Below are 20,210 nucleotides of genomic sequence, written 5' to 3'. Positions count from 1 at the left end.
ACTTTAATGCCATGTCCATTTCATTCCTAGTGCTGATCCTCTCTGAATGTAGTCTGGGGTGAAGGACCTGCTTTTGAGTGTGCAGGATGCATAATAGCACAACACCATGTGGCTCCCATACCTCGCTACGCCCTGCAAAACTTTATTTAGGATGGATGCCTGCTGAGCAGCACGAGTATGTTTAAGCAAACTGAACAAATACAAGTGTTCAATTAAATAAGATCCTTGAAAAGCTTGTGTCTTGAGCTCTGGCAACAAAACAATTGTATGCTTAGAGATATGCACTATGTCCTACGATATATATATTTTTAAGTACACCCATATTTAATGAGGCTTAACCACTTCCACTCAATGACTTTCCTTCCACCACATTTCTTACTGCAGAGCAGGGCATCTCAACTGATAGTTTTCTATGCCGTTTCTCTTGTAATGCGTTGTACTTGTAACATGCTGCCACCAAGTGGTAATATGTGGCAAATGCTCCTGCCCTACAGCGTAACCGTTTATATTCACTTCAACTCAGCCCTTTTATCTAGTGTCCGCACTACCTTCTAAGCCTTCCAAATCAAATAGCACACATCAGCCATGGGTGACATGGGTACTTACTTAATTATCACAACAGAAGTCATTGAAATGTCTGGATAGTTAGCTAATGCGATGTAAAAATGTAATGCCTGTAAAAAATAATAATCCTACAGTTAAACTGAGGATCCTGTGTCGCTATAAGCAGGTTCCTTAGTTTTTGGCAGTTTGCCTATATTTCCGAGACGTTTGAAAAATCCAAAAATGTCTGACTTGTGCCAGACATTTGGACTCTTGTCAGGACTTATCTGTGGTTTCTTCGGAAGGATACCTGCCGGGGCCTCACTTGATGTCCCTGCCGGGGCCTCACTTGATGCCCCTGCCTGGCTTTGCTTCGAAGCCTCTTCAACTGGTAGCACCAGAGGAAATGGAAAATTGGTTTTACTCCTCTTCTCCACCATTGGGGGAGGGCTCCCGTCTTCCGAGCCATCAAACAATCTTGGCGTAATCAGACTGGCGTAAAGCCCTGACTCCACCGACTTCATCTTCCCCAGGTCTCGTAACAACGGTTTAGTTCCGTCTTTGAGCGGCAGCCAACCCTCCTCTTCCTCCTCCCCCCGCTTAGCCGAACCGGGTGGGAGACAGAGTGTGTGGCGTCGTCCGATAGCGTTGGAGAAGGAGAGCTCAGAGAGGGGTCGTCTGGCGGGGTCCTTGCCATCCTTGGCCTCTGCGAAACCTCTGAGTTCGTCCAGGTCTAAGGTGCGCCGCTGGGTGGACTGGCTGGTGGGTCCTGGGGACTTCACGTTTCCCAGAACCTGGTCCCCCGAGGAGACGCTCCCTCGGCTGTTCTGGTACCGAAGAACCTTCCTGGACGCCTCGCGCAGCTTCTGCGCCTCCTCCGGTGTGTTGCCGACCAGCTCCTGCTCCGGCTCCTGCTCCTCCCGGTTATATATCCCCACCAAGCGCCCCCCCATAGAGGTGCTGCTGTCCTTCTTCATGGTGGAGCCCGTGGCAACGTCGCAGTCCGACTTTGTGTTGGGAGGCTTAACCTCGGTAGTCTTGGAGGAAGTATCTTTAACCCTGCTCGGTGGCGGGGCCTCATCGGGCCAAGAGCTGTCTGTCAGGTTGGGGGCTTCAGAGTCCTGTCTGTTTTGTCCCTTCTCCTCGGATAGGACAACCACACTCCTGCTGGGACCTATGTGGTCTGCCATAGCCACTGCACAGATCTCTGATAGGCTCCCATTGTTAGGGCTCCCATTGTTAGGGCTGCCCTTACCGGACCTCCCTGTCCTCCTCCTTGATGAGCGGCGGGAGGCGAAGGTGTGCAGGAAGGACTCGAGCTCCATGCCCTTCGACTCCTTTTCCCAGGAGCAGGTGGCAGTAGAGCGACGCTTGGCAGCGATCTGCAGCCGGTTCTTTTTCTTGACCTCTGCTGAGATGCGATCCTTGTTCTCCTGCAGGGGAATTATCAGTTTTAGTGAGAAGGTACTGGTGACAGCTTCACACTACACTTCTAAACTGGAAACAACTTAAGGGAAAGTCATCTATCATATGTACACCATTGGAAATTTTGTCCTATGCAATTCTTCTCTTATTGGTCTTTATCTTCTATTTTGTCTTATTAAGTGCCTGAATTGTCTTGTTTTCAATGTTCGGCCATGTGTCATTTTTCCCTTTGCAAATGTGTGTTGCATCTCCAGGTCTTCTCTTAGAACCCTGTTTTTACCAGACCCTAACCTAACCCTACAACCAAACCTCACCCTAAAACCAAACCCTAACCTCACCCTAAAACCAAACTAACCTCACCCTAAAACCAAACCCTAACCTCAGCCTAAAACGAAACCATAGCCTCACCCTAATACCAAACCCTAACCTCTACCTAAAAACAAACCATAACCACACCCTACAACCAAACCCTAACTCATAAGATGAAAATCTAAAGGAAGAGGGCGAAGTTCGAGCGCTTCTCTACCTGGATCGCCCGCATGAACTTCTCACAGAAGGTGTTGAATATGGTGCAACACTCCTGGAGTTTGAACCTGCTGGGGTCCTCGCCGAAGAACTGGGCCACTGTGTCACTGGCTGCGTCGAGCGCCTCCAGACTCTGCTGCGTTTCAGCCTGCAAAGAGGCCGCACCCTGGAAGACGACGCATGTAAATATATCATATCAATACGTCATCGCTCAGTACATCATCATCGCAATAATGGGGATCGAGAGGGGGTTCAGCGTCAAGGATGTGTACCGGTGATGATGGGACTTTACGGCAGGAGCTTTACAGTGAAGTCAACTTCTTATTTTGAGGTTACTCCTGGACTCCAGGAGTGCCAGGTCCATTATCTATAGGTCCTAGTACCTTCAGGAAGTCATCCATCAGTGCCTTCAGGTTCTCCTGTTTCTCTGCTTCCACTGTGGCGACTTGCACTCGCTTGACTTCTTTCTGAAACTCTGCATTGATGTCATCCTTGTTGATCCTGGAACCAGGAAGCAGAATCAAGAGCCATTGTGGCATCAAAACAAACAACCATAGAGGAGATGGTGAAGGTTGGAAGGTGATCCATCGTATTATTTTCTAATATAAGAGAGTCCTGCTTCATGAGCGTGTTGTGAAAAAAACCTGGCTATAATTCTGTTTCCTCTGAAAAATAGCCATCCTGAGCAATGGTGTCAATGGTCAAACTTATTAATTGAAAAAGGAGTTGAGACCTTGATTTTTCCATAACAAGTATTCCCACATATCAGAACATAGATGAGTGTGATGGTTCCCCTTTAAAATCAACTGCTGTGTCTGTCAGTACCTTGAGGCCGCTCCAATAAGTTTGAGCTGCCGTGGAAACTGAAGCAGGTTGGAGTCATACTTCTCGGCTTCCTGTCAAAACATAACGCAAGGCAGAAGGCAGAAAAGATTTAATACAAGTCTCAAGGACTAAGTCTGACACAACCAAAACGACCGAATCCCACCCCGGGCGACTGAGGAGAGAGTTACCATGACAACGTAATGCATCAGGTTCATGCCAGGTTTGTTGGCTTTGGTGTCCACTAGTTTCAGGAGCGATGACATGCGAAAGCCGATGGCGCTGCCGGCGTAGCTGCCCTGACACCACAGAAAAGAAAACATGGGACTATAAGAAAGACTATAAGACTATAAGAAACCCTTGCTTCCCTCATCTTTTGAGGGTTTAGGCAATTGGTTTTCTGGTCTAAAGATTTTTTCCTTAAATTGTTGTGCTTCCAAAACACTGTTTAATATCAATGTTCCAGTGAACAGCATCAGACATTAGCCACTCACAGCGTTCAAGTGATTTCCAGTTTTCCGCACCAGAAGGATGACAGAGTGAAGGTTTTCACACTCCAGGAGCTCTGTTAAAAAAAAATTTAAACACAAATAGTGAGTGTTATAAGTGTTTCTCACATCGGGTACCTGTTCCCCTCAGTGTAATTTGAAGGGTTGGAACATTTCAGAAAACAAGGTGAAAAGAGAACACGCAAAATTAAAACTAAAACAAATATATGACTTATTAATAACATACTTATTATGTATGAATAAAAAATGCTTGTAGAAATAAAAGCAAGAAGGGAATACACAGCTAGAACTGCACCATTGACAGTGTTGATGACAAGAGCAGCCCTGCTAATTTAAATTACATTTAGACAAGTAATCTAGGCATGGGTAAAAATGCATTACCCTTGGCAGCGGCTGTCAACAAAGTTATGGACTTCTTCATGTCCTCCATGAGAGGGAGGAACTCCTCCTGAAGAACCAGGCAGTTGAGGCGTTCTTCGTAGCTACAGGGCACAACGTGATACGTTCCAACAGGTTTAGACAGAAGTGAAGAAGAAAAAAATTTAGCCTATCCTCCTAGTAACAGCACGTTGGTATGGTACATAGCTGCCAAACATGTTTTCGTAGCATGCATTGATGAGTGTTTGAATAAGATGAGTCCCTTTTTATTTGATGACTGTAAATGTGATTTTTTTAAAGAAGTAACTCACCTTGGGGTTTTGACCAGCATTAACATGAACAGATCGGCTTCTGCAAGGGCTGATTGGTTGCCTTTAAACTTGTTCAAATCTCGCACCTGAATCCATTCATCCAATCACCAGATCACCCAATCACCCATTCATCCAGGGGACACACACTTCATTAAAACAACAGTTATAGCACCCCCTCCGGTGAAGTATCTGACACAGATGAATTTAGTGACAGGTTGATTCAATTTCTTATATCAACTTTAGGGGATGTAGCTTGGTTCTAACAGGGAATCATATACAATAAATATAATAGGTGTGGATGTTATTGGTGTGGCTCAATTTTAGCCATTTCATTCCCTTCAAAGGAATTGCAACTATATGCAGAATTCATCAAACTCAGACATTAATTAACAGAGAGGGTATGAGTAGTATTTCAGCTTGCTGGATTCTCTTTCTACTGTCATATTAATGCTCTACAATCTTCAGCCAATCAGCTTCAAGGAATATGGATAAGAAAAAAAGAAAAGAAAAACATGGCAAATACCTCTCCTTCCTCTGGAAGCATCTTACACAGCTCCCTGAGTTTCCCAGTGCCAAACTTGGTGCTGGTTCCTGAGCTGATATCTGCGATCATGTCCTGGACTGGTCTATGGGGGACAATAGAGAGACAGGAACAGGGAGGTGAGTGGGCCGCCAGACAGTGTTTACTTCTGCTTTTCCTAACCATCTCCTTAGTATTGGGAAATCACACAGGCTGCCTTTCCGTGCTACACCCATACACTTCATGGATGTAGTAGGGCTGCTAGACTGCTAGAGGCCAACATTACAATATCACTTCTTTAAGGCACTTTACTTTACTCATACTGGACAGAGCAGACCCCAACAAAGATAGAGAGACAACACACTTTAAACACTACAAATATAGAAATAATTGTATTGAAAGAGACTTTCAACTGTACAGAATATCCCACACATATGCCGCGTGTTAACAGCTCAGCTGTGAAAAATGTAGGTTTTATCCCGTCATCATAACCACTCTCCAAGTAGTCCAGGAAGGGAAACATTACTTAATACAAAGAAACACACCACGAAAGACAAACGACACAGACACACACAAGAGTGTTGTGGTTATACAACTTCATTAAGCCTAAAGCGCTGGTTTCATTTTGCAAGCAATGTGTCAGCAGCAGGTTATCTGAGGGAGTGCGTTGTGGAAACAGCTAAGCTGCTGCATGTGCTGACACGCAGGCCAGACCTGAGTGAGGCAGGGAGTGGGATGTGGGCGTGGGGCAGGCGAGTCTTGGATGTGTTTGCATTGGGATGGTGAAAGATCATTCATAGCAGGGTGATCATGGCCGCTGACTCACCGCCGGAACTGCTTCAGGAAAATACCAACGTTCATGCTCCTCTTTTGGTTCAGAATGGTGACCTAGTATACGATGAGATGAAACAACATTGGATTAAAAGATGATATGTACTTCTTCAGAGACAGGAAATTAGTGTGTCACAGGACAGCCATTGGAATTTTATTATACAAACTACCCCAACAAATGTTTGTATATATATATGTCTACAGACACAATATGAGTAGTATAAATGTTAATAAAAAAAGGAAATAAACTTTATAAACAGCTGAAGTACAAACAATATAAATATAATCAAAGGCTCATGAGCTGCCATTGGTGAGATTAGGATAGGGTTTCACTGTTGATTTTAATGCCATTAATCAACCAAATACCAATCAGATTACTCACTATTGACCCTAAAGAGAGAATAGTGGTAAAGATAAAGGATTCATAGACTGATTACTAATCACAAAACAGTGATAACCACTGTGCTATGATATTCCTCATGTCAAACTCAGGGATCATAGGTCAATGAAGTGGAATATCACATTTATTTCCATGTGAAAGCAACCCCTTTGGCCCTCCATTGTTTGTAATTGTCCAAACACAAATGCTTTACAAAGTAGACCAATGGAAGTGAGAGTGTATATTATTTGGTAAGAAAGGTTTTACAGAAAACATTCATGGTCTGACAACATGCGTCGGTATACAACTGCCGAAAGTACAAAGTCTAATGCCAGCTGTTTGCTGTCACTTCTTCTCCTAGAAGTGAATATAGAGCCAAGACTGTTAAACAACACACGCTGTACCTGACACACAAATACTCACGCAAGGGGAACCTAGCGAACTGTAAAACAGGTTAACAAAACTGTTGCCAGGATAATTGACGATTACGCAGAAGTAAAGCAGACACAAAAGGGAAGTTATGAACTCATGAACAAATAGGAATACAGAATGGTAACCCAGTATGATTCATATGAATCATACCAGGGCTGCCAACTTTTGGGTTTTCGCTGGCGTGAGATTCTGTAGAATCTTGTAATTCATACCTTATAGCAGTGTCCGCGGGTGTAAATGTTGACTGTGGGGGGGGGGGGGCGATCGGGATTGTTGACGGGGGGGGGAGAAAGTGGATGTGTGGCATGTGTGCGTTGGCAGCTCTGATCATACTGGGTTACCATTCTGTATTCCTATTTGCTCTTCATCCTGTAATGAGCTCATAACTTGCTTATGATGACAAATGTCAAGCATGTGCTATGCTATATTTCATATGCTACGCTACACTATGCTATAGGCCTTATACATACTCTATATGCTAATTGACAGTACACTAAACAATTATTATAGGTATATGATCTTAGGCTATACTATATATGCTAGGCTATGATACATATGCTATGCTATACAACGTATGCCAGGTGGTGCAGTGCTATAATCCATATCTACATGTGCCATTCCATGCTAACTATACAACATATTCTGGAGCCAAGATGTCTGAAGTTTAGGTATTAGGTTAGAGCTCGTTAAGTGTAGCTATTAGGTTAGAGATGGTTAAGTTGAGGTATTATGATAGAGACGGTTGAAGGTGCAATACGTGACATTGAGTGCAGTATTTCACTTTGAGATGAGCACAATTATTATAATTTGATAATGACAATGAGTCATACACAGTTAATCGGCTCATGTACATGTTTGCAATTTATAAACCAGCTCTTGGGGCATGTCTCTTGAAATCCTTCTGTGCTCTGAGCTGTCTCCATCTTTCATATGTAACACCGAGATCTACAAGTATTTTAGCACGGCTCTGGTCATGGAGCTTTTTTGAGTTTTGGGCTTTAAGGTTGGGTAGAATCTAGTAGAATCTCAGTAGTTCTTGTGTGTTTGCTTGCTTCCATAGCTACAAATTTGCTTCATAATTGGCAACGCGGTATCCTGAAAGAAAAGTGAACCATTCCACATAGGCCAAAACAAAAACGAATCCTCTGACCAAGAACATTTGTTTGAACGAGAACATACTTGTCAGAGAAGCATTTTGACTTAGCTTCCTTAATCTCTGATGATCGTGATCATGATCATTTTATGATCTAGTATAGTATATTTGTTACATATATCTCCTTTAAGTTTAGGAGTTAGTTTAGAGAATGGTTAGGAATAAGGTTAGAGATGTTGGCATTGGTATTACATCCACTAATTATCTCTGAGGTGATTAAGTGTGACTTAATATTTGGCGTAGTAAAGGACATGCTGGGGATCTGATCAGGAGGGATACAAAGCGGGAACGGCAGTCCCCCTGATGGTACTCACCGTCTCCCCTCGGCCTGCAGAGGCAGGCTTCATGCTCATGCGGTGCAGGGTCTTGGTTTTCTGGGAGCCCAGCGCCGGGCTGTCGTGGCTGAAGAGCTCCTCCATGCGGTCTGTGTCCAGCTTGTACTCCCCCCTGGGTCGCTCGGACGTCCAAATGTTGTGCTTGCCCTCCACACTGGCCGTGGGCAGGGCCTCCCAGTGGAATGGCTTCAGATTGTGGCCCGTGGAATCCACATTAACCTTGTTACCCGGAGGGGGTGGCGGTGGTGGGGGCGGTGGTGGGGGAGGGGGTGGGGGTGGCGGTGGAGGTGGTGGCATCTTCTACCCAAAATCTCTCTGACCAATGTGGTGAGGCGTAGTCATAGCAACTGTCCTACATGGCATCCCAGGACTGGGTCATCTGTTGTCATAGGATTCACAGTTAGAACAGAAACTGTTTTCTTCTTTTATTGTAGCTTCATAATGACCGTGGGACAGTGACTAATTATTACAAGGGGAGATTACAGAGATAAACTTCTTGTTTACATCATAAACAAGAAGCTTGGCAAGAAGATTGAAAGATCAAAGTTAGACTTAAAAAGGGTATTTACACAATCCTTTAAACTCCTTTAAACACTTCCAAGCTGGAGGGAAAATATTGAGGGAAATATTTGCCAGTCCACCTGGATAGACCGTTTATTGATTCGTTTAAATGGCGTCAGTTAAAGGTAAATTCGATCAAAGAGAGACTTACCTTTAGTTGTCTTAGAGGCGCTCCACATTATTTAATCTGCTCCTGTGCTCGCTCGTGTAACAGCATGAAGTGCTCTGGATCATTATCAAGCGGACTCGCAGGACGAACTGCCGAAGTCACCTGGTAGTGCACACCCAGTTAACCCTTTCAAGTCCATGCTCCACCTCTGCGTCCCATGCTGCGCCCACTTGTGGTCTACAGAGACCCATTTCTCACGGCGGGTGGGACGTCCCGCAGACAGTGTACACAAGTAATTCGCTTAAAAATATTTCATAAAAGCGTCTGCTAAATGCCCTTAATGTAAATGTAAATATCGCTATACGCTAAATACGCGCAAGGCGTAAGGTAGAGCGGTGAGTTAATACAGTCCTCCCACTGTGCACACTCATATCAGTATTAAATAACTTCACCTGAGTGATTAAGGTCGTTAAACAATGCTTGTTTATGTGTCAGCTGTTTATCTGAATGCTAGCGATGACACGCAGCGTCGTTGTTGACGCGCAGATAAGAGCACCGTCACGTTCCTCTTGCTTGGCAGACGATGAGTACTAGCCTATGTTGTAATTAGTTGATCGTTTTAAAGCACACTTGATATGCTGTTAATGTGCATTGAAGTCATCCTCAAACCTTACTGACTAATTCTTACATATAAAACGCTAAGAGGAAAACTATTTCCGCCACTAGAGGGCCCGGGGTTTCATCGGTATTTTAAGACACCTAACATATGGTAGAAACGTCTCTAGCCGGTATTTTTTGTTTCTATAAACTGTTCCTTTTATTACAAATATTTTCTCCTGTGTTCTCTTTCAAAAGTTAATCCCTTTCTGAGGGTTTAGTGCCACACACACCTTTTTCAGAATGATAAATCACACACACACACACACACACACACACACACACACACACACACACACACACACACACACACACACACACACACACACACACACACACACACACACACACAGGTCTGACTGTTGATCACAGAACAATAAGACAGAAAGCCCCTTAGATATATTAGAATGTATTTTCATGTACATCACAAAGTGCCATACATCTTTCGGACTATACAAAAACAAAAGTAGACAGGATACGTACAGCATTAGACACAGAAAATAAACTATGACCAAACAAGATGAGAAATCTGAAAACATGAGATAAAACTACAACAAATCTTGTAGCTATGTGAAAGAAATAAGTAATTGGAAATAGAAAAATATGAAATCAAAAAGCTTTTGTGTCCTTGAAGAAAGCATTACATCAACATGTGATACTGTAAGTGTCACATCACCAATTTGACCAATCGTCAAGTTTGTTATTTCTCACCCATAATTACAGAAGGGTACTCTTTTATAATGATATTGCTAGCCCATAATTCAAGGCAAGACATCCAAGCCATAAAAATAGGTTTTCTGAGCTTCTGTTGCAAGGCCTGACTAATCACCAAAAATATTCTTTACATGCTTCGAGGCGTATTTGCTTTTGAACCAGGAACAGCGGAAAAAATAGACATACACTAAACTAAGAAGTTAGTAAACCCAAGGTTGGACCTTCTTGCAGCGACAAGTTCAGAAAGGCAATCCATTTGGTTTTATTGATAGATTTTCATTGGTTGTAATGAAAATGTCTCTTTCCGTGTAAACAGATTCTCTCGATGTCTGAGAATGATGGATCAATAGAAGAATAAGAACGTGAATCACTGGTCAGTGAATTCCTCCACAGGTTGGTGCACAACACAGAAAACAATAACGGGAGACACATGGCAAATGAAAAAAATGTGCAATAAAGTAAATAGTAATGCAAATAAACGCATACGAAAGCGGTAGGAAATCATTTTGACAAACATCAATGGACAAACAAAACAAAAATAATCAAAACAAAATCGACATCATTGCACAATCTATGAAAGCCAAGTGATATTGATTGGACAAGACAAGTCATCATCTTTACATACTTTCCCATAACCAACAAGCGTCTTAAATCCTCGAAATAGTCCACTTTATTACCATCAGACCCCCAACCCCAGCCACCACCTCCATCTCCGCCCCCACCATGTCTGCTGTGTGCCGCTGTCTACTGTTCCTCAAGCCAGGAGGGTTTGTCGGCTCCGGGCTTTAGCTTGACGTTGAACTGGACCAGAGTCTGCTCCAGCTGCTGCTGGTTGCCAGCGAAGTAGGCAGAGATGGCATTGTGGAAGAGGAGCAGCTGTTTGTGCATCACTTTCACCTGCAGGGACGGAGGAGAGGGGAAGACGAGGAGGAGGAGGAGGAGGAGGAGGAGGAGGAGGTAGAGGAGAGGAGACAGAATAATACATGAGATGAGAGGAGGAGGAGAGAGTAGGACATAGGAGAAGAGTGAGGAGCTACTTATCCAACCCCTTTACCCCACAACTTCGGTCGTCATGAAAAGCTGTCGTTATTTTTCGTCGTCATGAAAAAACACATAAGGGTTAACACTGTTGTTTAATTTTATATATCGGTCGTCATGAAAAACTGTAGTTTTTTTTCGTCGTCATGAAAAAACACAAGGGTTAACACTGTTGTTTAATTTTATATATCGGTCGTCATGAAAAACTGTAGTTTTTTTTCGTCGTCATGAAAAAACACAAGGGTTAACACTGTTGTTTAATTTTATATATCGGTCGTCATGAAAAACTGTAGTTTTTTTTCGTTTTCGTGAAAAACAATCGTTTTTTTCCGTCGTCAGGAAAAAACACATAAGGGGTAACATGTCGTTTTTTATACAGTGAATTCAGACACAGGTCATTAAGTAGCAGGAAGGGGTGAGGGGGCATCTTGCTCAAGGAATGCCGACAGGTAGGCTGAGGCCATTTGGGTTTGAACCCTGAACCTTTAGGCTGGGAGTCAAACACCCAAATAATATAAATAATAATAACAATACATTGGATTGCTGCTGACCTTGTTCTCCTCCAGGAACTTGAGCTTGATGGTGACATCGCTGCGTAGGCGTTCGTACTTGTCTCGGTGGAGGTGGTAGTCCTGCTGGGCCGCGTCGATCCTCACCGCCGCTGCCGCGTCACGGGGCCCCAGGCTCAGCTCCTCCAGGTCCGACCGGTACGCATCAAACTCCAGCCTGCACACACACACACACACACACACACATCACACATAGGGTTACAGAGATTGGTATTGTCATTGTCATTGTCCTTTTTGTCTGATAAAATCTGTCTTTCTCTCTTTTTCTCTCGCTCAAATAAAAGCTTTTTTCTGGAGTGTATTTTTGTGTGTGGCATTCTCATACAGTCTGATAGTGTAGGGGGTCTCCCTCCCTCCATATCTCTCTCTCACCTGGCCGCCTCATACAGTCTGATGGTCAGAAGGGTGTCCTCCATGGTTTTGTTGATCAGGGTGTTGATGCTGCAGACGAAGAAGTTGATGGCTCCCAGCAGGCTGTCTCCGTTCTTACACAGCAGCTTCTGGGTCTCGGCGTTGTAACCAAACTCATCCTGCAGAGAGAGGGAGAAAGAGGGAGAAGACAGGGATCTTTAGAAATACAGTGCATACTGGCCAGGTAACACAGCAAAAACAGCTCAGTCCATTTTTAAATGGATCAGTTATTAACTCCATTCAACCAATCACACAGGAAAGATGGAATAACGATGTCAAAAGATTAACCAACATTTGCACAAAAGGCTCTTTAGAAGATAATAATTGCTCTACTTTCAACAGTATTCAGCGATGAGAGCCCAATCTTATTGGCTTTAGTTATTAAGCAACGGAAGACGGCAGCAGTATTTGAAAATCCATTGCTTCCAAGGACAAGGCCATTGCACAACACAAACTTGAATAACTGATTCTGGATGTGTTGGAGGATACACATTCACAGTCTAGTCATGTGATCTAGCCACGTGATCTGTATATCTTTTTTGTCTTGTTTTGCAAAGTATGCTTTGATTGTTTTGATCTTTACATAAGTAGCTTTGGATAAAATGGTCATTGACCAAATGAATACATTCATCAACAAATAAATGAATGTATTGAGTAAAATGAATGAAGAAAGAACACAATGTGGTCCACATAAAATAACTGGGGGGGGGGGGAATAGGAGGTGTGAGGTAGTAGAGAAGAAGTGAGGTAGTGGGCGGGTGAGGTAATGCAGGAGTATCCGAGGAGTGAGGTACTGGAGGAGGTGGCGGCGGGGGCTTACCTGCAGTTCAGGGGACTTCTGGCTGAGGTCGGCGAAGGAGTCGCCCAGGGCCTGCTGTGTCTGCACCATGTTGTTGAAGTGGCTGATGAGGGCGGTGGCCAGCCTCAGGACCTGCTCATACTTCACCTTGGTCTCCCGGAGCACCTCGATCTGGGCCTCCAGCTCCAGGTCCACGGTCCGAGAGCCCCGGCCAAACCGCTCCGACAGCATCTGCTTGGTGCACTGAGGGAACACACAAACATGGGATTATAGGTTTGTGTAGAATGGTTTGTTTAAGTTTGTAGGTGCTGAGGAAACACATGGGTGTATGAATATAACATGTATTTTTTGCGTGATTAATCTATTTTCCTATGGGAAATATATTATTACATATTTATTATATATTCAATATATTGTTATTGTTTCAAGGTTAAGGAGGAAACACAGTAGGTCTTACAGTTTCATTTCATCATTTCATTTGCAGTTTTTGTGTACATGTATGTATTTACAGTAGTTTGATAAATTATATATAAAATAATGCAAATCTATTATTATACATATTTATATTGGCTTACTGAAAACCTTTGTTCAATACCCGAGCCCTACAAAAGATACACACATATTCATCCATTCACACACACACATTGGTCTAAAAATAGTTTTCTGACACGATGCTTTGATCTGAACACAAGGCAGGGGGGTGGGGGGGGGGTCCAAAATGATCAAACAGCAGGTCCAACCCCACCTGGCCGGACACAGAGACATAACCACGCTAGCCCCTTGCAGCATCCCCCACCCCCACCTTGTAGGTGTTGATGCCCCATTTCTTCACACTGTCCAGCTTCTCCACAGCAACGCCCCGGGCCACCTCCTCCGACGCCAGGCCGGAGCCGCTGGGGCTGTGGTGCATGGAGCCTGTCAATCAAGCCAGTCAATAAATACACACAATCATCCATCATCAACAAACACACACACACACACACACAGCACAACCAAATCAATGTACAATGATCAAGACATACCCATAAACAACTCACACACTGATCAATAATAAATGCATGCACACACAATAACCGATTATAAATAATATGCATATTAATCAATAATCAATGAACACACAATAATCAATAAACACACAATAATCAATAAATAAATACACACAATAATCAATAAATACACAATAATAAACATTAATAAATACACACATCAATAAATAAACAAAATAATCACAATCAATAATCACGTAAGGGATAATCACCGAGAGGCAGGGCAATAAACTGTTTGATATACCCGGCTAGTGGACGGCTTACCTTCCATTAGCCGGGCATATCAAACTGTTTATTGCCCTGCCTTGAGGTGATTATCCCGTTTATTCTACTTCTTGCTTGCCAACATAATAAAACAATTCAAATACTTTAATAAGTATGCTTTTTCTTATTCGTATTGCGCGCTTATTAAATGTATACTCTGTTTGAGTTCATCTCCCTCAAAAAGTAGTCCCCTTTAGAACTACAGTGAATAACGTTGTAACTCAGCTGTAATTTATTAGTTTCTATAGCAACCACACAAGGCTGCATCTGATCACTAGTTTAATAACGTAGTTGCTACATTGTATCAAGTGAGCTGTAATTACGATCGCTCAAACATGCATTCCTTATTCCAAATCATTTTTATTTGAAATAAATGTATAACTAAATTATTGCGATTCAGGCGATTTATGTGTATTAAACTGGACATTCCCATTGATGGTAAAATGAGACATAGAGAAGGGCATAGGGAAATTCATGGCAGAGAAAGATGAATCGGAAGGGGTAGGCCGAGAGGATTGCGCAGCTTGACGTGGGGATGGTGTTTCGCCTTGTCTTGGCCATTCTTTCGATGGGTTTTCATGATGGTGGATTTGAACACCCTGTTGCTGGTGGTAAACTCACTGAGTGAGGTTTCAGTGAGGCTCAGTGAGGCTCTGATGCCGGTCATCGTTGCCACACTGTATGGCTTGCCTACTGCGCTTTGAACGGTAGCATAACAACGTCTTAACAATTTGTTTAGTTCCTCGGCGCTGCAGGCGTTGTCAGTCTATCCTTCTGGTGGCTCTTCCACTCGGTGAAAACCTTGATAGCAAAGGCAGTTGCCTTTTTCGTGTTTGATTCAAGGGCCCCGTCTTCAATTGTACGCAGCTCCTCATCTGTCAGATCTCGGAAACGGGTACCCTGGGCCTTGTCTTTTGCTTTTGTCATTCCGTCATCCTCGTCACTCTTTAACCAGTCCTCAAATGTCTTCCCTACTCCAAATAGATTAAAATTGACAGTGAATTCGTCCATTTTTAAAATGCTGCAATGGTTAGAACTATGGTGAATAACGTTAGCTCAGCTGTAACTAATTAGTTTCTATAGCAACCACACAAGGCTGCATCGCATCGCAAAGCTACATTGTATCTCGCTTGCAAAACTATGTATCGACTGACCTCATGTTTGAAATTTCTGATAGAAAAAAAAATACAAGCGGCAAATCTACTATTTGATGACGCTGTGCTCAGTCAGCGGGCAACCTGCCGGGTTAATGCCCTCCTCCCAGCCAATCAGAATCAAGCATTCTTAAACGAAGTAGAATAAAATCAATTAATACACATACTAATCATACTCAATAAATGTACACAATAGTGAATACATACATAAACTCCATAATCATTAAGGAGCAGCTAGGGGCTGGGGGCCATCTCATCTCATCTCGCTTACAGGTATTGTGGACCTTGGGGGATTCAAAACCAGCACCTTTCAGCTGGGATTCAAACCCCCCTAACCATTAGACTAGCCTGACCCCTGTTATTTTACTGTTAATAAATACACTGCATTGACGTTACACTTTCATGGTTCATAGACAGGTATACATTGTTTAGTTTGGACAACGACCACCTGTAGTTTCGTCGCAGATCAACAGGGAGTCATGGCCCACAGGTTGTTGACTATACCTGCATCTCTCCCCACACAGAGGATAGGACTTACGAGAGATGGGGGGGGGGTCGTGGATGGGTGGTACCTGGGTGGTGATGGTGGTGTTGATGAGGTTAGGGTGGTGTGGGGATGGTGGTGTGGGGTGGGCAGTACCTGGGGGCTGCTGCATCATGCTTGTGTTTGGATGATCTGAAGGTGGGCTGTGCTGGACGTTAGCAGCGCGGGCCTTCATGCGGATGTCTGGAAGGAGCATGCGGATGAGAGGAAGATGGAGGAAGATGGTTCAAGAGTCACCTAACGGTCTTCAAATCTAACTACAGCAACACGCTACTGAAACCATGGGGTCTGATGTGTTTAATGTTATGTGGATTTTAGATTTATTTTGTCTTTCAAGTCTTTAGGTTTATGTTTTCATGTTTGCTGATTGTGGGAGCATGTCATGCTAAACAAATTTCTGTGCAAACGCACCATAAAGTTTTTCTTATCTTATGATTGGCTCAAACTTGGCGGAAATTGATAACAGCTAATCAGAAAACAGTAATAAAAGCAGTAACTAAAATCAGGAACAGTAGTTGCAGTAGCACATGGCGTTGCTTTGGTCAGATTTGAGTGCTCCTTTGATTCTTTAATGTGAGGTAATGTACAGAATGTCGTGATGGTAGAGCACATACACAGCTGAGGACATAATGGTGTTGATGTTAGGGTTAGGGACGGACAGGAGCAGAAAACAGGTGGATATCAAAGATATGTCAATTATGTTAGGAGACATTTTCTTATCATAATTACTAAGGATTATTGTATGTAAAGGCCCTTTTTCACACAGTACTGGTAAATTACTGAGATAATTATTAAGGCACCGATAGTGATTTTTACTATTAACACCGTGCAGAAAATTTCTGTCTTGCACCCTTTGTCTCCAGTGGATGGCTGTGATGCAACACCTATGGGTCTGTTCTTGAGCAGGCAACTTCCTGTTCCAGATGTCCCCTAATATCGGTTCCTGTTCCTATTCACACATTACCCTATGAATGTTATCTTCAGATACTTGGCAGGGTAAGACTGCATGTGTGAAATGGGCAAAAATGTAATAATGTAATAAAAAATGATTATGAGGACGAATGAGTGACTGAGGCATTAAAACAAGAAGGCAGATTTGATATCCACTGTATAACAAGAGTGATCTCTACAAGAATACATTACATTTACAACATTGATGCAGTTTAATGATTCTAAAGAATGCAATGAATCATGCTGTTTTACCATGCAGAGCAAGTGGATGTAGGATGCAGGGTTAGACGTTCTCATGGCCCTTCAAAGTTGTCAAGCAACGAAGCCAATGATGACCAGTGTTCATAAGCTTTCATAAACAAAGCATTCAACAGAATAGCCTTCGGAATATCATGACCTTATTTAGAAGCATGCTGCCAGGTTGTTATTGATGTTGAAGAAGCAGTTTACAGAGCTGCAAGTGTCATCAGTATCCTTTGTCCAGGCAATAAACTGAACCCAAATGGAAAGGGGAAAGAGTCCATACGGATCGACAGAGCAAGGCTTAGCGTTCAGACGAATAGTAATAAATAAACAAAAAGACTGGTTTTGCACACCGACACCTGCTCTCTGCTCAGGAGTTCTCCTTCGGTCCAAATATTCAGGGTTGAAAAGAACTGCGGGGCCTAAGTAGGAATATGCCGGTACACACTGTTCAACCACAACCACTGGCTGACATACAAGGTTGTATTCTAGTAGGAAAAAAGCAGGAAAATTCTTGTGATAGCACTTAACAGAGGCCCTGTACGTACATAAGACAATACCATGGCCTAATTTACTGATTTGGAAATAGTAGACTTTGGTCTGTTATAAAAAAAAAAACATTATACCCTTTCTATGAAGTACCAATATATCTATTGATCTACATTTTCATCTGTATTATTTCACACTGTATAAGTTGGTGAACATATACAAAATAATACGATCTCTCCATCTGAGAAGAACACAAACACATTTGTATTTTTCTTTTACATTTAAAATACAGGTGTACGAAAACCAGGTTGTGAACTTCAGATACACGCCGGTTTGGGGGAAGATAAGGAGGACGTTCTGAGGAGGTTAGGGGAGAATCGGGTACCTTTGATGGAGCTGGTTGGGATGATCCCCCCTGCTGGGCCGCCATAGCCCCCGGACACAATACTGGTTTCGTTCAGGTTGGGTCCGGACACCATAACCTGCTGCAAGTCCTGATAAACCCAACACATTGTCTCTATAACCACCATGACCTGCTGAAACTTGATAAACCCAACACAGGATCTTTATGAGCAGACCAGGTCCTAATAAACCCAACGTACTATCTTTATAACCACACCATAACCTGATAAACCCAACCAATTATCATTACCACTTGACAAACCACTTGACATGCTGCAAGTCCTGATAAACTCAACACATTATCTTAACAACCACACCAAGTCCTGAATAATACACCCAACCCATTAACCATTTAACCACATGACCCGATAAACCCAAACCCATTGCAATTATAACGACATCATGCACCCTTAAACCCAATACATTATTTTTAGAACCACCTAGCCTGATAAACCCTAAACATTATCTTTATTGCCCCACCACCATGACCTACTGCATGTTCTGATAAACACAAACCATAATCTTTACAAACACACCGTGACCTGATAAACCCATCACATAATCTTTATAACCACATCATGACTTTATAAACCCAAAACATTATTACCACTAGGCCTACTATGGCATAAAACTGTGTCTTCACTAAATGTGTTTGTTTGTTTTTATAAACTGTTACTGTGTAGCCTAACTTTAAGATCATATTTTTAGGTTGTCATATTAACGGTTTTCATTTAGTCATCAGTTAAAAGTGACATTAAATAAAGGCTAAAACATGAGACTCGACTTTAAATAGGCCTACCAAAACATCAATAACGAATCGTCCAATGTAAAGGACTTTAGATATGTAGGAGGGACATTTTAGGTCCTTACAGAGTAAATATAATGATGTAGAACTATTAGGGGGTAACGTTGGATATTAACCATTTCATGTACATGAGGTCAACACAGAGAACCATGATGATGATGTTTGCAGGTCCAGTGTCATTCATTGATTCTCTAGTCCCCTACCTTTTCATCTAAGCTCCATTGAATCTGTGCAGCCTGTGTAGAAATGAGACACGACACACATAGCAGCACAGTAATGATGTGTGATTAATTCTCCCAAAAAAATGAATATGAATGTTTGGTACTATCCTCTGAACACGGATGTTATGACGCGGATTAGGCCTGGGCAGGATTAGGTAACAGACACAACGTCCCATGTCAAACCAGTGGTTCAATCAAGATATATCATCCACTCGAGAATAACACATATTTATTTAAACGCTGTAACGTTAAACAGATATTCTGTCAATGGTCTTACCTGCTCGAGGCTGTCATCCCCTGCCAGACTCCCCGTATCCCCGTTGCTGTTAATAGGGATCTCCATCGTGGCAGCTTTACTCATAATGCTGTCTGCCATCACTAACACTTTTCAAAGAATAACGAATCTTCTACAGACGATGAGATGCCCTCATTAGATGTGATAGGGTTATTTTGATTCGGGTTTTCAATCTGGGATATTACCGGGTTTTGTGTTGAAACGAGTAACCGATGATCTGTGGCAGCGTTGCTGATGTGGCAATATCCTTGAAAGGTTAAATACTGTCCGATGAAACACACACCGTCGCTTGTGGTTCATTTAAGGCTAAATGCATAAGGCTTAGCATGATGTTTTTCTATATTTTTTGCATCCATTCCTGCATAAATCTTTTAGAAATCCCTGACTCTCCAGCCAAGCGCTGATCGTCTCCTTTGTTCCTTCAAAGTAAGAGCTATTTCGCCGGCATAAACTTTTGCCAATGATTGTCAAGTAAATAAATTGGAATGAAAATTGTATGGAATACAGATAAAAGTCCATATTTGTAATTATTACCTGATATTTGCTCCGTTAAAGAATTATTGGTGGGGGTCCTATAATATACAGGCTGTTACTTTGAAGGCTCATGTTTCGCTTGCGCTTCTTCCACGTTAACAAAGCTGACGAAACGCATTTTAGGTGATCCTTTAATGCAGTAACATGGTTCACCACAAGATGTCACCAAAGGTTAACCAACTGAATAACGACAATTGAATTAGTGTGACATGTTCAGAATGTAATGAGGTGCCCTATGGTG

The 20,210-nt window shown here is 42.7% G+C and overlaps 2 protein-coding genes across 5 annotated transcripts; both read right to left on the bottom strand.

The window, feature by feature from the left end:
* Positions 1–698: 698 nt before the first annotated feature.
* On the bottom strand, positions 699–8,271 carry LOC311342054 (uncharacterized protein; the record flags this gene model as incomplete). The annotated part of the gene is made up of 11 exons (XM_084466868.1): positions 8,143–8,271; positions 5,860–5,921; positions 5,037–5,139; positions 4,514–4,599; positions 4,206–4,306; positions 3,810–3,880; positions 3,507–3,614; positions 3,319–3,389; positions 2,877–2,994; positions 2,495–2,659; positions 699–1,976 (listed from the first exon to the last, which is right to left on the bottom strand). The coding sequence occupies exons 1-11, from the start codon at positions 8,245–8,247 to the stop codon at positions 699–701; spliced, it is 2,268 nt and encodes a 755-aa protein (XP_084322994.1). The 5' UTR covers positions 8,248–8,271.
* A 2,669-nt stretch (positions 8,272–10,940) lies between these two features.
* Positions 10,941–19,811, bottom strand: LOC311342647 (arfaptin-2-like). Of its 4 annotated transcripts, XM_084467509.1 has the most exons (10): positions 19,418–19,811; positions 19,123–19,155; positions 18,098–18,206; positions 17,583–17,645; positions 16,126–16,212; positions 13,824–13,936; positions 13,043–13,264; positions 12,184–12,341; positions 11,794–11,968; positions 10,941–11,101 (listed from the first exon to the last, which is right to left on the bottom strand). In XM_084467509.1, the coding sequence occupies exons 1-10, from the start codon at positions 19,514–19,516 to the stop codon at positions 10,949–10,951; spliced, it is 1,212 nt and encodes a 403-aa protein (XP_084323635.1). In that variant the 5' UTR covers positions 19,517–19,811; the 3' UTR covers positions 10,941–10,948. The 4 variants fall into 4 exon arrangements, with proteins under 4 accessions (XP_084323635.1, XP_084323637.1, XP_084323636.1 ...); XM_084467511.1 differs by lacking the exon at positions 17,583–17,645; XM_084467510.1 differs by lacking the exon at positions 19,123–19,155.
* Between the last annotated feature and the right edge of the window lie 399 nt (positions 19,812–20,210).

Source organism: Micromesistius poutassou, assembly GCF_964030765.1.
Source record: "Micromesistius poutassou genome assembly, chromosome: 4".
NCBI classification, from domain to species: domain Eukaryota; kingdom Metazoa; phylum Chordata; class Actinopteri; order Gadiformes; family Gadidae; genus Micromesistius; species Micromesistius poutassou.
This window is presented reverse-complemented; position numbering and strand designations above follow the sequence as displayed.